We start from the raw sequence: 19,437 nt of genomic DNA, 5'->3' as shown, positions 1-19,437 counted from the left end.
AGTTTTTCCACCACGCCTTTGGACGACCCTAACTCTGAAACTATGCACTTTCCTCCAGAAGTCCATATAAATATTTTTTTCTTATTTTCAATTGAGGAATCATTTTTTACTGTTTGTCGGTATAGCTCGTTAACACCCTGTATAACTACAATATATCGAGTCTCTTCTGATAATTTTTTTCTTTTCTCTCGGACAGGTCTCTTGATTTCTGGTAATTATATTCAGTTAACGTCTTATGTGCACACATGTAGAATAATTCCATGTACTACATTATTAAATCTATGCAAACTTCTTCAGCTATCTGCATCGCAGAGTCCTGCCTGCCAATCCATCTTTTAATTCTTTTTTATATGGCAATTTTAATAAGCTGCTAAATGACTTCGGAGAATGAATAAAAAACCTAAACAGCTTAATTTATTTTTAAGTTTTGACGAATGTATTTTGTATTTTCAGAACACAGGCCTTGAAAGTGTTGATCCTACAAGTATCTTGTTGCATGCTTCACAGCAAGCTGTTGAAGACTCAGACGTATCCATGAAAATGAGGACTCTAGAGAGAGAGAACACTATTCTTGATAAAAAGAACAAGAAGATAGATGACGAGATAACAGAACTTGAAAGGTAACTGTTCAAAAAAGAACATATATTAGCTATTTATTCTTATATTCTTGAATATAATTAATAAAAGTTTTTTTTTCATTAATTCATTTCATTACATTTGCAAACAAATCAATTACCTTATATGTCTTCAGTAAGATCAGAAGAATTTAATCATTTTATCATTGTACTTACAGATGTCTGTAAATCCTGAATATTATTTGTGCTTCCAAGCTGTCGATCCTCCCCTGAAGTCTTGGTCACGAAGGATAAAAATAGAAAGAAGCGAATAAAAACACCAGGAAATAAAATGGAACGGACTTATTATAGGAAGAGCGGTGCTGGAATACACTTTGTCAGGTTCAACGATCACACATGAAATGGTGGTGATGCAAGTTGCAATATTGCGGAGTCGATTTGTGCGTTTCTGTTTGTTTGTTTAGTGAAAGGTGGGTAGCTCGTGCTAGTATTTTCATTGTTATCCCAATACTGTTCGAATTTTGTAATTAACAACGAAAATATTAGCACGAGCTGGCAACCTTTCACTAAAGAACAAAAAAGCGCACAAATCGACTCCGCCATATTACGAGTTGCATCACCACCATTTGATGTATGATCGTTGAACTTGACAAAGTGTGTCCTGGCATCGATATTTCCTTGGTAAGTCCGTTTCATTTTATTTCCTGATATTTTGCTTTTTTCTTCTTTTTTTTTTCTTTCTTCCTGTTGTTATCCTCGTGTGAGTAAGATTCCATGGGAGATTCGAAAGCTCGGAACTATAAATAATATTCAGGATTTACAGAAATCTGGAAGTAGAATGATTGTGAGAATTCTTGAGCGTGGTTGTGTTTCATTGTTTTAGTTTTGCAAAAATGTATCGAGAGTTCAGTGTAAAGTATCGGTCGAAAGTACAGTGATACATTTGAATTCTAACTTGAACCCTGTTCAAGTTCCAAACGTAAAATCATTTTTCGTTTTTAATCCCACTCTGAGTCTCATGAACTCGAAATTTTAAAATGATTTTAACAGTAAATACACTGCATTTTAAGATAAAATATTAAAGTTGAAATTACAAGCGGTGTGTGCGTAAAATATGTGAGTCACCGTTAGAAGAAAAATAATAGGTACAATCTGTAACAGTGTAATTTGCTACAAACACAGTACATAAATAATAATGTAAACAAGTGAGTATCGTTTCATAGTGAGAAACTAAAACTTCCAAACTATGTGGATTCAATCCTCAAACTTGAAGTAGTGCATCTATAAGTACTGGTTACTATTACTATTGCTTGGCTACAATAGAGCAATAAGATCAAAGATAGAACATGTTCATCGGATGCTGAATTCATATCAAAAAACCATTACTCGCAGCCCTTTACAGCTTTTCTTCTATGGCGATAAAGGATGAAATCAAAATCGTTTATTTCAACCATTTTCCGTGAATAAAGGGCTAAGGGAGAAGATACAACCTATTCTTGGGAAACTGAATCGATTGAAAATAATAAATTTGAACCGCTTTCGGTTTTGATAGTGTTGTGGATATTCATGATATGTTGTCTTGAGATGCTGAATCGTTAAAAAAAAAAAAAAAAAAAAAAAAAAAAAAAAAACGCGTGTCGCTATCTTTACTGTACTTGTTACCATGGCTTTTATTGAAAAAAAAAACAAAACGTTTTTTTGGGTTTAAACAAGGTTTTTTTGGTTTAAATAATTTGCTCTATGTATTTATATCACACATGGACAGAAATAAGTTTGTTTCACCTTGGTGTTATTATGCAACAACCGGGTTATGCTAGAAGGGGTCACATAAGCTTAAAGCGGAATCCAAACTGCTTCTCGGCTTACATCCGAGAGAAATTGTTCTCCATTTGATCTCGAAACCGGGACTAATTGGCCACAAATGCAATACGTCTGTCGATTCACTCACTAAGGACTTCTGATAAAAATACGTTGTACTGATCTTTACATACTTGTTAATATACTTGTCAAGAGTCATTTCAGAAGGACAAAAAGATAAACAATTACACAAGTGAAACCATTATACAGAATTGCATATGGACAATTCCAAAGTACTGCAGAGTATAGAAGAACTAATTTAGTCCAAGTTAGTACACTACGACTTTTATTAGTCCAAGTTAAAGAAATACGACGACTTAATTTGCATATCAGTAAGAAAAGTGAATAAAGGTACAAATTATTTGAGTCCACTTTGGCTCTGACCCATTTATACATAAACAGATACCAAATGCCCTAAATTCAATGAATGCCTCTCATGGGGTTTGTATGACCATCCCGTCCCCCCAAAAAAAGTACGGCATTTCGATAAACATTATTAAAACGAAACAATATTTTGAATTTTCCTTTGATTGCAACTGCATAACAGTAATACCGAACTATTAAAAAAATCACAAAAGAAACATTCATAAACTTATAAAAAAAAGTTGCTTTTGTATTATAATCTCTTTGAGTAATGAATGGGGAATTTAGGTTTGAATATAATACGAATATAGAAAAAAAATCAGCTGGTTTAAATCAGCCAACCCTGACTTGTTATGTGGCGAACCAGAAATGGCTAATTCCATAGAGGAGATGAAACCTATTCTTAAAACACTGAATCAATTGCAAAAATCCACTTCTTGATATCTTTTACCGTTTTTGCTATACGGAAATCACTATACTTTCGGTTTTGGTAGTTTGTTGTGGGGATGGTCATGATATGTTGTGTTGAGATGCTGAATCGTTTGCAAGAAACCGTCTCTCACTGTTAGTTACAATTTTCGTTCTATGGCAATTTAAACCACTTCCGGATTGAATAGAGCTTCAATGGAGGAGATGAAATCTATTCTTGGGATGGTGAATCGATTGAAAAAACTGCATCTTGATAGCATTTACTGTGTTTGCTCTACGGAAATCAGTATTGAAACAGCAAGCAATCGTAAATTTGAACGACTTCCGGTTTCGATAGAGTATTGCGAATAGTCATGGTATGTTGTCTGGAGACGCTGAATCGTTTGCATAAACAAGTGCTTCTTGATATCTGTTACCATTTTCATTCCATGACGATAAACGTTGAAACGGGTAATGGCTAATTTAGACCACTTCTGGTTTCGATAGAGGGTTAACGGAGCACAGGGAACCTATTCTTGGGACGCCGAATCGATTGCAGAAACCGTATTTTGATAGAAGTTACCGTTTCTACTCTCTCAGAGTGAGCATTGAAACCGCAAATAATAGTAAATTTAAACCACTTTCAGTTTCAATAGAGTGCTGTGGATAGTCACATGTTATCTTGAAACGCTGAATCGTTTGCAAAAAAACAGTTTCTCGCTATAATTTACTGTTTTCGTTCTATGGCGATAAACGTTGAAATCGGAAATGACTAATTTGAACAGTAGTAGAGTTAACGTAGGAGATGGAACCTATCCTTAGGAGTCTGGATCGATTACAAAAAAACTGTCTCAATATCTTTTACCGTTTTTGCTCTGATATCTGTCAACAGACGAACAAGCCCGTACTATAAAACTTCCGACACTGCATAGCATAGTTTGGAAGTCTAAAACGGTCATCGTTATTAGCAAATGAGCGACATACTTTTTATAGCACCTCAACATTTTCTTCGATTTTCTCGAAAACTATCCATCAGTATTTATCCACAAGCAGGTTATCTGATATATATATATATATATATATATCTTATCTGTCGACAATATTTTAGTTAAAAACAGAAATCAAAATTTAAGAGGTAATTATGCTCTTAGGCTTTATCTCATTAACCGAACTATATATTGTGATCATGCTAGTGTCTCAACAAAGCGCCTGATGAGAGTATATTTCATTATCAGTTTCACCTCAATAATTGGCATGGTTCTTATTCGGCATTGATTTTTAGGTTTACGAAGAAATCAATTTTCCTTCATTTTCTCGAAAATTGCACATGAGTTTTTACACTCATGTATATCATTTTCTTCAGGTGAATGAAATCTATCGATTGGTATCTGTCTCATTTTTGCACAATTTATTTTTTTCAGTTAAGGTTAGTGTAAAGGGACAAGTTTTGCCGATAGATGTCACTACAGTCTTCCTATCTCTTCCATGTATTTTTTACCTTTTATGAAAATTTACAATTTCTTTTATAAATTTCAACCTAGAGACTTCAAATTTTTAGAGAAGGAACTTCATAAAGGGAACCTATTAAAGGGAACAAACCGTACCGATTTTTTATTTAGAATTTTCTTCATTGTTGAAATGGCTTGATTGTTGAAATGGATATCGAAATCTTTAACGATGAAGCTGTTTCAACAATGAAGAAAATTCTAAATAAAAAATCGGCACGGTTTGTTCCCTTTAATAGGTTATGAAGTTCCTTCTCTAAAAATTTGAAGTCTCTAGGTTGAAATTTATAAAAGAAATTGTAAATTTTCATAAAAGGTAAAAAATACATGGGAGAGATAGGAAGACTGTAGTGACATCTATCGGCAAAACTTGTCCCTTTAAACCAACCTTAAATGCTAATAATATATAATTTAAGGTAAAACAGATAGATATAAGCATAAAAATTAGCTACGAATATTACAAGAGATTCCTTCACTCAGAGACGGCTCATGAAGGAAGCCACATTCGAAAAACAAAAAAAGGTAATGTTTTATCGTTTCGAACTAAGGGAAGAAAAGTTACCTAATGTTTTAACTTTTATGATAGTTAGAACATTAAGTAACCTTTTTCTTTCTTCGTTTGAAGCAACAAGAGATTAATTTTTACATGTGACTTCCCTCAAGAGCCGCGCCTGTCTTCACTACGCCTTTTGACAACGAAATAAACGACTTAGCGTATGGGTGGTCTGAGTGCTGGGAAAACATACTCACGAACACACACACGAAGAACGTGCTGGGCGTTCAGATTCCAAATTGTTCGGGTTCTCAGGCGTTCAGATTCTGGAGACAATACTATATTTTAAACTTTGTACTGTAACAAATACAGTTAAAAAATGTCACAAATGTCACAGTTAAAAAATGTCACAAAAGTTCACAAATACAAGTTAAACATGTACCACAGGAAGAAAAAGACAATAAATTATAAGGATTATTTAGCATTTGCCTATATTTTGTGTTGTTTCCTTTTTCAGAGAATTGACTATCGTCAAAGAAGAAGCTTCACAGATGGAGGCTGCCAACAAGATCAAAGTGAACGAGATGAGTTCAATAAAATCAGATATAGAAAACCTTAAAAAGGAAATCTATGAACTAGAGGTAATATATAATATATATGGCCATTATATCCACATCTTCGACTTAATTTTTCGTGTCACCATACTCTATCCAAACTCATTTTAGAGTGGTGGCACATATATGTATATTTTTTCTATGTGCCCCATGAGCACGGACTAAACTACTTGTAACCTTCTCTCCTAATTTTTCTTCCTTTTTGTCTGCAAGAATGAAGGTAATTTTGACGGTAAGGAATGCAATCACCAATTATTATCTTCTTAAATATTTATATATTTTTTCCTCATGAAATCATTGATGTGACTAGTCTTTCTTCCATTAAAACCTTCAGAATGGCAAACAGTGACACTTGATTGCTAAGTTTTTGTATTTAATACCTTCGATTTGTATGTGTTCAATCATGTAACTGTCTTTTACTTTTATAATGTACTGTAGATCTTACATCTAATCCATGAACTTTTCTATTTATTAATCTCGTGAAATAAGGACAAATGCCTAATTTATAATTAAATTTTTGGTTACATTATATTTGCGGAGTACAATATTGCAGATATTTTTCAAAAGAAAAATGCCTATTGAAATTGTTTGTAGTACGAATACATTTATTAGATGTTAGTTAATAGATGAAACCATTCTTTTAGAAAATTATACTGTTGTACTAGGACCAAGCATAAATTAATTCGACTTTAGTTATTTTAAGCAAAGGCAAAACGCAAACCTGGCGTCCTAGATGTCCATTGTTTCCAGTATTAATAGTCATACCGAACGCACTACGTTTTCCTTGACCCTATGTCAGAATGTGGCGCCCCCATCACCCAGTTCTTCGGAACTGCAAGTCAGCCACTGGTCCTCCAGCTTAGGGGTTGTGCCGAGCCGATCACCCGGCATTTAAAACCTGCGATCGAGCGTAGTTAAAGAAGACAACATAGAAGACAACCTTGCTATGGACTTGTTTTTGCTCTTGGATTTGATTGGATGACGCTTGGACCCGGGGCCATGGGACGGAGGAGTGAAGCGCATGCGCACCCAGCAGGACCGGAAGGAGTGATGCCCTGAAAGTGAATGCTGGGAGTCTGTGGTGCGGAGATCTCCAATGAACCATTGGTTCCTCCCCTTACACGGTGGGACGTGGATCCTCTCACAAGTACCATCAAGTGGCTCTGCCTCCTTCATTTTGACTTGGTGCCACAGCTTAGCTTGCTGACAAGGGTCATACAGGTAGGACCTGCCAGCCTCGTTGGCCGCTTCGAACCAAGACAGGGTAGCCGAGAGGATTTTGGGCTCTCTTAAACTATGGATCTGCATCAAACACCCCACCAGGATACTAACACTATGCAGCAGATAGAGGAAAAGCTTGGTCTTGCACCAAGATATTTAATTATCAAGGACAAATCAAATGACACAACTGGAGCGTTAAGTAAATTGTCACCATTTATGGTACATCGCCAGCTACATCATATTGCCACAGGAACGTTTCCTCTTGGACATATTCGCAAATTACAAAATGGGACATTACTGGTGCAAACAGCTTCAGATAAACAATCTCGGATTATCTTGTACTATTTAGGCCCTGTCAGTATGGTAGTTGAGGCCCACCGTCAACTAAACACCAGCAAGGGAGTTATCACCTGCTTTGATTTGAAAGAGTTATCAGAGGCGGAAATATGTTCCGAACTTAAGGATAGCCACGTTACTGATGTACATCGAGTCACCACGAAGAAAAATGGTATGGTACAGCCTACGGATTCTTATATCCTCACTTTTGCTCTACCTAACCTTCCGACGCATTTGAACGTCGCTTACCACCATTTGAAAGTCCGGCCGTACATACCATTACCCTTACGGTGCTTTAATTGTCAACATTTTGACCATTCCGCCCCTTCCTGTAATGCCTCTGCCATATGTGGCAATTGTAGTTTAACAGCTCATGGCCAGGCCCCATGTGCGGCCCCAACGAAGTGCGCTAATTGTAAAGGTGGCCATCCAGCTTGGTCACGTGACTGTCCTCGTTTTATGGCTGAGAGTAAGATTCGTGAACTGATGGTCTTAGAGAAGATATCAGCAGCTGAGGCTAAACAAAGGCTACACCTGACGATTACCTTTGGCACTAGTTTCTCTTCCCTTCTGAAGACAAATAGATCACAAAGTACTCAGACTGTCGATTCATGTACACAGACTGATCTTGCGGTTTCCAGTGTGCCCGTCTCTTCCAAGGCGTCCTGTGCCACCGCTTCCTTTGTGAAGTCAGGACTATCCCGCAAGAAGCACAGGTCATCTTCGGCTTCCAGCCTACGCCGACATCGAATGATCCTTCGTCTCCATGAATCGTTAAGCCCATTCCTGCTTCTCAGCCTGCCGCCGCTCTGGCTTCTGGCTCCACTTCGACTGCCCCTACTCAATCCATAGCCCAGTTTATGAAGCAGTCCAACAGCCAGCCTCCTACCAAATCACTCACTAAGAAGGAACTGAAAAAACAACTCCAGGCTCAGGCTTCCAAGGCTGCCTCCATCTCCTCCACAGCTACTTCTGCCAAGCCACCGAAGAAATCTTCACGCACCCAGTCTTCTAGCCCACCTGGGGCGAAGAAACAGGAGCATACATCACGCAGTCCATCTAGTGATGATGACTCTCTTATGGATGATATGGTGGAGGAGGAGCTCGATAATTTTACCCTTATGGAAGGCCGTCAAAAAGGGAAGCGCAGTACCTCGCTTCTTGTTCTCGACGCTTGTTGAATATGTCTCTTCTTCAATGGAATTTGAATGGCTATTCCACTCACTACTAGGAAATTAAGCAGTTATTGACATTGTTTCATCCTACCATATTCTGTCTTCAGGAAACGCATTTTATCTCTACTAGCAACTCAGTTCTCTCTGGTTACACTTTATATCGTCATGATCAGCTTACTGCAGGTCGTGCAGCAGGTGGTGTGGCAATCGGTGTCTCTGATGCCTACCACTCTGCTCTCTTACATGTGAACAGTGCTTTCCAGCTTATAGCTGTTTGTATCTTCTTAAAGCAAACTGTTAGTTTTTGTTGTGTCTACCTTACACACTATGCCGTCTGTACTGCTGCCGATCTTGATCTGATTGCCCGACAGCTTCCATCACTTTTGTGTTTAGGGATGACTTTAACTCCTACACTGTGGGGCTCTCCTCGTAATGAGCCTCGAGATAAAGAGATTGCCACTTTTCTTGACAACAATAACTTATTGCTCCTAAATGATGGCAGTCCTACACATTTTACTACTGCTACTGGTACCTACTCTCATTTGGACCTCTCCATTTGTAGTCCTCACCTTGGTGCCCACCTCACTTGGCGCGTGCATGACAATCTCTGTGGCCGTAACCACTTTCCTATTATTGTCAATGGACTTCCGCTCCTTTTACTGCCTATAATCTACGTAAAGCTGACTGGGGTCCTTTCTCTACAACTTTTCAGTTCACTGGAACCCCATTTTACTGTTGATCATCATTGTGAGGCCTTTCAGCAGAGTCTCTTGGCAGCTGCTCATGACTCTATTCCTATCTATGCTGGTTCCCAATGTAAACGCACCGTTCCCTGGTGGTCTGAGATTTGTGATGCTATTCGGGTCCGACGTGGAGCACTCCGTAGTTTTCATCGTGGTCCTACAGCTGATAATTTGGCTCAATTTCGTCTTCGTGCTCGAGCTCGCTATCTGATTAAGCAAGCTAAACGTCATAGCGGGCGCACTTACGTTTCTTCTCTTACTGCTGGCAGTTCCATGATAGCGGCCTGGTCGTAGATTCGTCGTCTCCAGGGCCATGTTTCCTCCGTTGCGGTTCCAGCCCTTGTCACCGATGGTGTAATGGTCACTGATCAGGATAGAATTGCTGCTGAATTAGGACGTCATTTTGCGGATGTCTCCAGTTCTACTCACTACTCAGCTGAATTTCTCCCTCAGAAACAACGCACCGAACGTACGCCACTTCAGTTCCGCTCTCGGACCGTTGAACCTTATAATCTGCCTTTTACTGCTACTGAACTTGCTGCTGTTTTGGATTCTACGAAGGATACGTCACCTGGCCCTGATGGCATTTGTTATGCTATGCCCCGGCATCTTCCTGACGATGGCAAGCAACATCATCTTGACCTGTATAATCGTATCTGCCTTGAAGACTCCTTCCCTGCTGCCTGGCGTGAAGCATACATTATTCCTATTTTGAAGCCTGCCAAACTTGCCACGTCCAGTGGAGGCTACCGCCCGATCGCCTTGACTAGCTGTCTATGTAAACTTTTGGAGAACATGATCAATACCCGCTTAATCTGGTTTCTTGAACACCATGGACTCATTTCCAATCTTCAGTCTGGCTTTCGCCGCTTCCGTTCGACTACTGATCATCTGACGCATCTTGAAAGTGCTATTCAGGATGCCTTTCGCCATCAAGAACATCTGATAGCAATCTTCTTTGACCTTGAAAAGGCCTACGACACGGCTTTGCGTTATGGCATTTTACGGCAACTCCATCTGGTGCTTACGTGATCACTTGGCTTTTTTCATCCAGAACTTTCTCCAACAACGTTCTTTTAGAGTCAAGCTTGGAGCTACTCTTTCTGCTCCGTTTCACAGGAGAATGGCATTCCGCAGGGCGGTGTGTTAAGCGTCGCATTGTTTGCTGTAGCAGTGAACAGTGTGATGTCGCAGCTCTCCCCTTCTGTTCATGGACTGCTGTATGTGGATGATTTTATTATCTACTGTCACTCACGTGATTTCCGTACAATTACTCGACAGTTGCAGTTAGCGCTCAACCGCCTTCGCCGATGGTCTTCTACTACTGGTTTCAACTTTTCTCTCATCAAAACACGCTGTGTACATTTTTGTCGCCTTCGTCAATGTGCCTATGATCCTGAGCTGTTCCTTGGGTGCTCTCGACTGTCCTATGTAGATCATGTTCGTTTTCTGGGCTTGGAATTTAACAGAAGGTTTACCTGGGCTGTTCATGTTCGAGACCTGAAGTACCGCTGTCTCCGCTGCATGAACTTACTACGTTTGTTGTCTCATCTTTCGTGGGGTTCTGACCGTGTGGTGATGCTGCTTCTATATCGTAGCCTCATCCGCTCCCAATCGGATTATGGCTGTGTTGCATATGGTTCTGCTACACCTTCCATCCTACGTCATCTGGATTCTGTTCATCATCTTGGCCTTCGTTTGGCGCTTGGAGCTTTCCGAACAGTCCTATTCCTAGTCTCTATGTCGAGGCTCCTGAACCATCTCTTTCACACCGTCGGGACTGCCTGCTCCTGCGCTATTACATTCATATCCGTTCCCTACCTGACCATACTTCGGCCTTCGCCCTTGAGGCTGGTGCTCGCTATGACAGATATCAAGCACGACCTACTGCTACTCGGCCTTTTAGCATTCGTACTATAGACCTTGTGGCTACTCTTGGACTGGATGCCCCTGCCATCTGTCCATTGGGCTTCCTGCCCATTCTTCCGTGGACTGTTCTACCACCAGTTGTCAGCTTTCATCTAATGCAATTTAAGAAGTCTGTTACCAAAAATCAAGAATTTTGTCAGGAGTTCTTCTCTTTTCTGGATGCGTATCGCACCTACGCTGTCTTCTACACAGATGGTTCGAAGCATGAAGATGCTGTTGGCTGTGCCTTCGTCACGGATGATCATAGCGCTGGCTTCAAGCTCCATCCTACTTCCACTGTCTTAACTGCTGAATTAGTTCTCTTTTGGAGACTCTGCATTATATTCATCGACGCCATCTTCGACATGTTCTCCTGTGCTCTGACTCCAGCAATGCTTTATGTAATCTCACTGATGTGTCAACTGTGTACCCTATAGTTCAGCAAATTCTACTCTCCTGCCATTCCTTACGTCTTGCAGGTTGCGACGCCCAATTTTGTTGGGGCCTGGCCATGCTGGTATTCCAGGGAACGAGCGTGCTGACCGTGTTGTCAAAGAAGCTGCCCTTATAGGACTTGACTATCAGTCACCGCTCCCCAGATCCGATATTCGTCCTATAATCGACTGTCTTCTTCAGCGCTGGCAGACAAACTGGGATGAGCACTTTCAGAATAAATTGCACGCTGTCAAGCCGCGACTTGGTGATTGGACCACGAGTTCTCATCCTTCAAGACTGGAAGAACGACGATTGGCACGCTTGCATATTGGGCACAGCCATCTGACCCATGGCTACCTGTTACATAGGCAGAACCCGCCTTCCTACACCCATTCTAGTGCATTACTGACCATCCGCCACCTTCTTGTGGAATGTCTTCCTCTTGCTCCTGAGCTGTGGTGGACAAACTTCGTGCTCGTGGGTTTTCTCGGGGTTCTCCCGTTTCCTCCCACTTTCTTCATTTTACTCATCTCTCATCACCGTCTCCTTTAGCCTAACCGGCATAACCATGGGACGTAAAACTTTCATTTCATTTTCTTGCTCCTGAGCGAGCCCGCCTTGGCTTACCAGCTGATATGTCTACATTGCTTGGAGACGATGTCCAGATTATCCAAAAAGTTTTCACCTACTTGCAGCTTCGTACGTCCTGACTGATTTGTGAGTGCATTTCTCACGTTTCTTTTAATTAATTTATTTCTGATTTTATGTACTGTTTCTCTGTGTTTTCATGATGGTTTTATGCTTATCATAGCATTTCCTTGCTTTTATCTTCTTTACTGCACTGTCATATTCATTACTTATTCTGGGCTGCCCCACGTGTGTTCACCTATTGCCGAGCTGCCCCGGCAAAGAGGATTAACATGTCATTGTGTACTAACCAGTCCTTGTGTTTGTGTATCGAGTTTGCACATTTCTTAAACGCTATGGCATTTTAATTCGTAAATGACCTGACACCTTTTACGTGCTACAGACTTCGCTTTTAATTTATTATTTTTGCGATACTATGCCTTTGTTCTGGGGTACTTCCATTTTTTACTGTCACAGAAGGGTGCAAAAGACCTCGATGTCGGCGCGCCCACCCAAACCCTTCAATCAATCAATCCGTTTTCCTTGATTATTACCGACGTTCTGGTTTTCTCACCGTACGTTAAAGATTTCATATCCGTTATTCGCTCCATTACCGAACCTTTACCTTCATCGCACTCTCCATAGATGTCACTTCATTATACATTAATACTCCACTCGCCTATGGCCTTAGAACACTTGAAGAATTCCTAAGTACACATCTTGAACCTAAAAGCCTAGCGTACAACTCTTAATCTAGCCAGCTCACATTCTTCTACCAATCAACCTTTTAATATCTGAAAATAACCACTATCTTCAAGTTAAGGCATTACCATGAGCATTTGCATGTCCCATCATGCACCAACCTATTCATGGGACTAACATGTTCTCCATTTCTTTTGGGGTCAATTCTTACACATTTTAATAATATAAACCCACGGCCAACCAGTAATGAAACTATTCCTCTGATTCCTAAAAACAATGAATCAGTCAAATTCACCTGGTTCTTTCATAACCATACCGTCACTTTCCGACCTATGAACATCAAACTTGAGAACGGACATGTCGAGGCTAACGCACTTATCAAACCTTCCATCACCTAATATATCCACTTCAAGAAATCCCACTCCATCACATCGCCTTTCAGTTACCTCAGATTCTCTCGCTATCACTACAGCCGACAGCAAATTTATATGCAAAATGCATGTTTCTAGTAAAATGCATGTTTATAGTAACATTCAGAAACGTATGGAAAGTATTTTTTTTTCATTCCGACGGACTTGTAAGTATTCGTTTCAGACGCATATGATAGCGCATATAAGTGCATGTTTTGAGTGAATGTCGATGTGCATCCATATTTCGTAAACTTTGCAGGATACTGCATATTTCCGAATTTTATTGCTGCATACTAGCATATTTTAGAATATATCACAAGGAAGTAAGTTATATTAAAGTGAACTGAATCACTTTGTATACGCAGATGTATTTTTTTTTCTTTTGAAAAAAAAAAAGACGTTGAGTTTGTTCCTCACAATCCTATTTAAATTCACTTACGATTTCAATAGAGGTCATTAACCCTTAGATACACTTCCAGGGTCAAATTGACCCTGCGAGTATTTCAATTAATTTTCTCAGTGCCTTATACACCTTTTCTACAGTTGTCCTTTTATGAGTTCTCATATCATTATTTGTGCTTATAATTGCTGGTATGAAATAATATTTTTGTGTAGAAATGTTTCTCTGTTACGTGATATTTAACAAACACCCCTTTTTTACACTTTGTGGGTCAGATTGACCCTTACACTTTTTGAAATCTTTCTCCTTACTATGGGAAACAAAAATGTCATTGATAAATGAAAATTGTTTATCATTGTTGCAGTGAAGTGAAAATGAGCAATTAAATGTTTATAAAAGCAAAAGAAACTAAGAAGAAAGAAGAAGAAGAAGAAAATAATAACGTTTGTTACACTGAGCTTCCATATTTGTTTCAGATGTACAGTTTCTTGTGGTTCATTGGTCGAATTTCATACATAAATCCATAATGAGTGCTTTGACAGAAGAAGAAATATTGGATGAGCTGCTTGTAGAAGAAAGTGAAGATGACGAATCTGAACTTGAAACTATGACAATGTCTCTTTCGGAATCTTTCACGCCAGACTCGAGTGATGAATATCATAATGGAAGTGATAGCGAAGAAGACATTCCGCTTGCCACTCGCCTTGTAAACCGTAAAACATCTCAACCGGATAGACATTATCCGCCTTATGCAGAGTCGTTTTGACATACGATTAGCGTCATACTAAAGGCCTGACTACTGCAGGGAACATATGTTAGTTGAACGCTTTAGTATGAAACTAATCATGCGTCAGAATGACTCTGCATAAGGCCCTATATTTCTAAGGACGGTACTGTTTGGAGCAAGTGTCCCCCTAAATGTTCAAAGACTCGTCCCTATAATGTTGTAAGAAACAATCCCGGTCCTGATAACCATGTTACTGTGACTACACCGAAAAGTGCACTTCACTATTTCTTAGCCTTAACCTTCTGGAAGAAATTCGCTTTGTGCTAATTTGGAAGGTAAACGGGTTGCACAAAGAAAGCGCATTGCCTGGAAAGTAGTAGATACCATCGAACTGACCGTTTTCTTAGGTGTACTATTACTTACTGGTGTTCAAAAGAGTTGGGACATACCTGTGAGAGAACTATTTTTAGATTCTCAATCAAATCCCAGTTTTACAGCCACTATGGGTATAAGCCGTACCTGAACATTCTCCGTATGATTCGATTTGCTGACAAACGTACAAGGGCTGTGAGAAGTAAGATTGATCGCCTTGCACCTAATAGTTATGTATGGAATATATTTGTACAGAACTGTACAAAAGTTATGGTGACGAGCTCATTTCTTACCATCGATGAACAGTTAGTACCTTACAAAGGTAGGTGCGGTTTTATTCAATATATGCCGGAAAAACCAAAGAAATATGGGATAAAAGTATTTTGGATTTGTGACTCGAAATCTGGTTATGCGTACAAGGGCATAGTGTAAACTGGTAAGGCACCGGGGGGCTACAAACACTAATCTGTCCGCAAATATTGTCATGGAATTAAGTGCTATTTTGAATGGCATCCTGGTCGAAATATAACCACCGATAATTATTTTACAAGCTTACCTCTCGCTAAACAATTGTTGGATAAAAATATTACACTAGTTGGAACGATACGTAAACACAGAAGGGAAGTTCCTCCCACTATGATTGCTGACAAGTCTCGTGCTAAACATTCGTCTACATTTGTGTTTCTCGCTGAAGTGACAATGGTGAACTTTGTTCCAAAGAAGAATAAAAGTGTTCTTCTTTCTTCAATGCATCACGACGCTAGTATTGATCAGAAAAGCAATAAGAGAAAACCTGAAATAATTACATTTTATAATGATACAGAAGGTGGTGTTGACTTACTGGACGAGCTAGTTAGAACGTACACAGCCAAAAGGCAAACAAAACGTTGGTCATTGGCATTATTTTTCAACATGTTGGATGTAGGCACTGTAAATGCTTACATTTTGTACACATCTACATGTCAAGATTTCAAACCGAATCTCAGGGATCGTCGCAGACTCATTCTGAAGGAACTTGCAGAGGAAATGATGAAACCTCTTATGGAAAGGCGAGCTTGTATTCCGAATTTGGGAAGAACTGTAGCAAATGCTTCGATAAGGTGTGGAATCAACATGTGTCAAAAACAACAACGAACGACTGTTGGAGAGCCAAAGAGAAATATATGTTCCGTTTGCCCATATTCTAAGGACAGAAAAACTTCAACATGTTGCTATCGTTGTCACAAGCATATTTGCTCATCACATACCATTTCCTTATGCGAAGACTATGTGTAACGTTGTATCAAAGAAAGTACAAGGAACATTTTGAAGTAAGTACAAGGAACATAGTACAAGAGTATTGAAAGAAGGAACAGATTTAGTACATATTTCTAGTTGAGATTTGGACCGCATTAGCCAGTACAATTGTCATAAAAAATTATGTTTAAATTCAAAGCAATAAAATTCTGACTAGTATAATATATAAAAACATTGTAATTTTTCTCAGAAAGGTAAACTAAACGTTGTTTGCATTATATTTCATGCAATATTTACTCGATTAACTTTGTACAATTTCATGTAATAATTTATAAGACATCTAGCTTCACGTGCAATTCGAACCACTTTGTACGACTGAAACTCAAACTTTAAACCCCTGATTGTGTGCGAGCTACCTTAAACCAACCTGACCATTGCGACTGATTAGTGGCATGCAAAAACACTAATCAATCGCAAAACTACTACACTTCAAAGCACTACTACAAAAAAACAAACGTAAAAAATAGATGCTTCCAGTCTGTTTCCTGGTTAAATATATGTGGGTCAAAATGACCCTGGAAGTGTAAAAATGGTGATTTTTTCAGAAGTGTATCTACGGGTTAAGGTCAGATATTTTTGTAAGAAATTGAAATGTTATTTTCTGAGCGTATATTTTAGTCCATATGTTACATTTTTAATGCATATTTTTGAAATTTTTGTGCATGGAAATCCTGGCTCTAGTTATCACTCTCTAACAGCAAGTATTTCCCCACTTTATCCACCTTTAGAATCCTTTATTTCGAATTTGTTCTATTCCTTACAGAAGAACGTGAAGCTTAGTTACTCCTTCCCACCTAAAACCGAATATGCTTTCCTTACCTGATATTGTGTATGAAATCTCTCTTTTCCTAATTCTTTATTACGAGAACTGACTTAAAACAACCACAAACTTACCGAAAAATAAAATAAAATCCAAATGTAAAACTTGTCCTATATTCAACTTCAGCCTGACTGTCCAACAGAATAATTGATACTCGAAAAGGCTCCGGTACTTCAATGACCTACGACTCAATTAGGAGGGAAGCATTGTACAACATTATTACCAAATATGTTACCAAAAAGTTATATGAATGAAGATACATTTAAATGAAACCCAAAGTAAAGTCCGAGTAGGAAAATACTTGTCCATGAGCTTTTACGTCGAAAATGGCCTGAAACAAGTACATGTGTTGTAACCATTATTATTCAGTTTTGTTCTGGAATACGCAAAAAGAAAATTAAAGAAAGCAACCAGGGCCTAGAGCTGAATGGCACTCACTAGGTTATGGCTTACACTCTTGATGTCAGTCTGATAGGAAATGATATGAGGACAATACAAAGAAATGCAGTGGTTTTATTAAATGCATGCAGGACATGGGTTTAGAAGTAAATGCAAAGAAAACATGCCGTGATCGTAATGCTGCATATTATGGCTACGTTAAAATGCCAAGTAATACTTTGACAAGGTAGACAGTTTCAGATATCTAGAATCAACATTAACAGACTAAAATCATATTCACGAAGAAATGACATGTCGATTGAAAACAGGGAATTCGAGTCACTATTCAGTCCAAACTTTTTTTTCTTTCTTTGCTAATTCTGTCGAAGAATTTGAGGTTAAAATATATAAAACTATAATTATGACTGTTGTGGTGTATGGGTGGAAAGCATGGTAGTTTTGAAAGAAGGCAGACTAAAAGAACACAAAGTAGAAACTGGATTCAGTTGCCTCCAACATTTAGGTTAATTAGTTCACACATTTCGCAAGGAGTTAGGCAATAACATAGAACTGGCAGTGGCTGCAATGATCGCAACATTTGGCAGGCCACGAAGTACTGATTTCACAGGGAGCTTCCCGAGCTATGTCAATATATATATATATATATATATATATATATATATATATATATATATATATATATATATATACCAATTACTTTTTAATAAGTAGTCATTTATTATGTCATATTTATGTTTGCTGGCCTTCGTTTGTATCTGAGCATTATTTATTTTCTTACAGAATTCTTTGGATTCTAACATAGATAGCCGTATTAATCATCAGATGGTAGTCGACCTTCATGAGAAATTAGCCTTATCAAATGGTGAAGTTATTATGTTAAAGAAAAGACTTGAAAAGTACATGGGTCTTCCTCCAGATATGGATTTGGCGCAGCAACAAGTAAATGAGCTAAGAGAGGAACTGAGAGCACTTCAAGAAGAGTATGTTAGTGTATTTCACCAATGATAAGACATTTGTTATGGCTTGTACATATATGTTTTTACTGAAAAATAAACTATACTTTATCATAATTCTTACTCCAATATGAAAATATATTAGATATCCTAGTCCTAAACAAGGATAGTACACTTGGGATGCAAAAATTGACTTGAAACTTTGGTTATAAGTATTAAGAATCACAAATATATTGGGATGCAAAGTATTAAGAATCACAAATATACATCTATGCTCATTAAATCTTGTGCGTATACTGTAGTTCCACGATTTTTCGCATGCCTTATATATTTCCTTCGGCCTTTAATTAAATTGGGTAATTATTAAGTGGAAATGATAGAAAGCATTTCTTGTATGAATTGTTTCCCAAAAAATATTAAAAACTAATAAAATTATAAGATAAAAACAAAATTAAGCTCGATTAAGTCTATCCTGACGATCATGCTTTCCATAGACTTTAATAGTAGTAAAGGGAAATTCACAAATTCCCACCAAAGGAGCTGGGTAAAGAACGGAAAGGAGTAAACTGTTAAATCTATTGGTTTAAGCCTAGTGTCCAGATTGTCTGCTAAGTATATATATTGGCTTCTCTGGTCAAGATTTCATACGCAAATATGGAAAGAAACAGAAAACAAAAACCTTCTCTTGAGGCTCAAAGCGACGCGCCACGGCTAGAAAATCTCAATGTATGGCATAAAGTAGGAAGCCCTTTCAACCGATTCTTCCTGGATAAGAGAGTAGAGTGAATAACTACAAACTCGCTAAACCTTTCGACATCGGATCGAATCCCATTCCGTTTTCTTTTTTTATACTTTATTTATTTATTTATTTATTTTTGCATTTATTTTACAAGGTGTCTATTGGTCACGAAAGTCACGAAAAAGTCACGAAATCAGAAAACTGTCACGAAAAGTCACAAAATTTAGCGTTTGGGTCACGATTTTTATTTAACTGCAAATGTAAGTACAGATTGGAAAATTTTGTTCTATAAAACGTCAAAATTCACCACCAAAAATGTCTGTGGTCGGCTTTAGACGCTACCAAATCTCTAGCAAAGT

General features: G+C 38.5%; 1 protein-coding gene across 1 annotated transcript in view; it reads left to right on the top strand.

The window, feature by feature from the left end:
- The window catches only part of LOC145675930 (HAUS augmin-like complex subunit 1), a 39,040-nt gene extending 20,584 nt beyond the window's left edge, over positions 1-18,456 (top strand). Inside the window, exons 4-6 of the mRNA XM_081746739.1 lie at positions 454-620; positions 5,719-5,842; positions 18,167-18,456. Coding sequence (XP_081602865.1) covers positions 454-620; positions 5,719-5,842; positions 18,167-18,391 — 516 coding nt within the window. The 3' untranslated portion in view covers positions 18,392-18,456. The remainder of the gene's footprint in view (positions 1-453; positions 621-5,718; positions 5,843-18,166) is intronic.
- Positions 18,457-19,437: the final 981 nt, after the last annotated feature.

The sequence above is a fragment of the Thermobia domestica genome, chromosome 2 (genome assembly GCF_964235325.1).
Source record: "Thermobia domestica chromosome 2, izTheDome1.hap1.1, whole genome shotgun sequence".
Taxonomy (NCBI): domain Eukaryota; kingdom Metazoa; phylum Arthropoda; class Insecta; order Zygentoma; family Lepismatidae; genus Thermobia; species Thermobia domestica.
The sequence above is the reverse complement of the archived record's forward strand: the minus strand, read 5'-3'. Positions and strand labels throughout refer to the sequence as shown.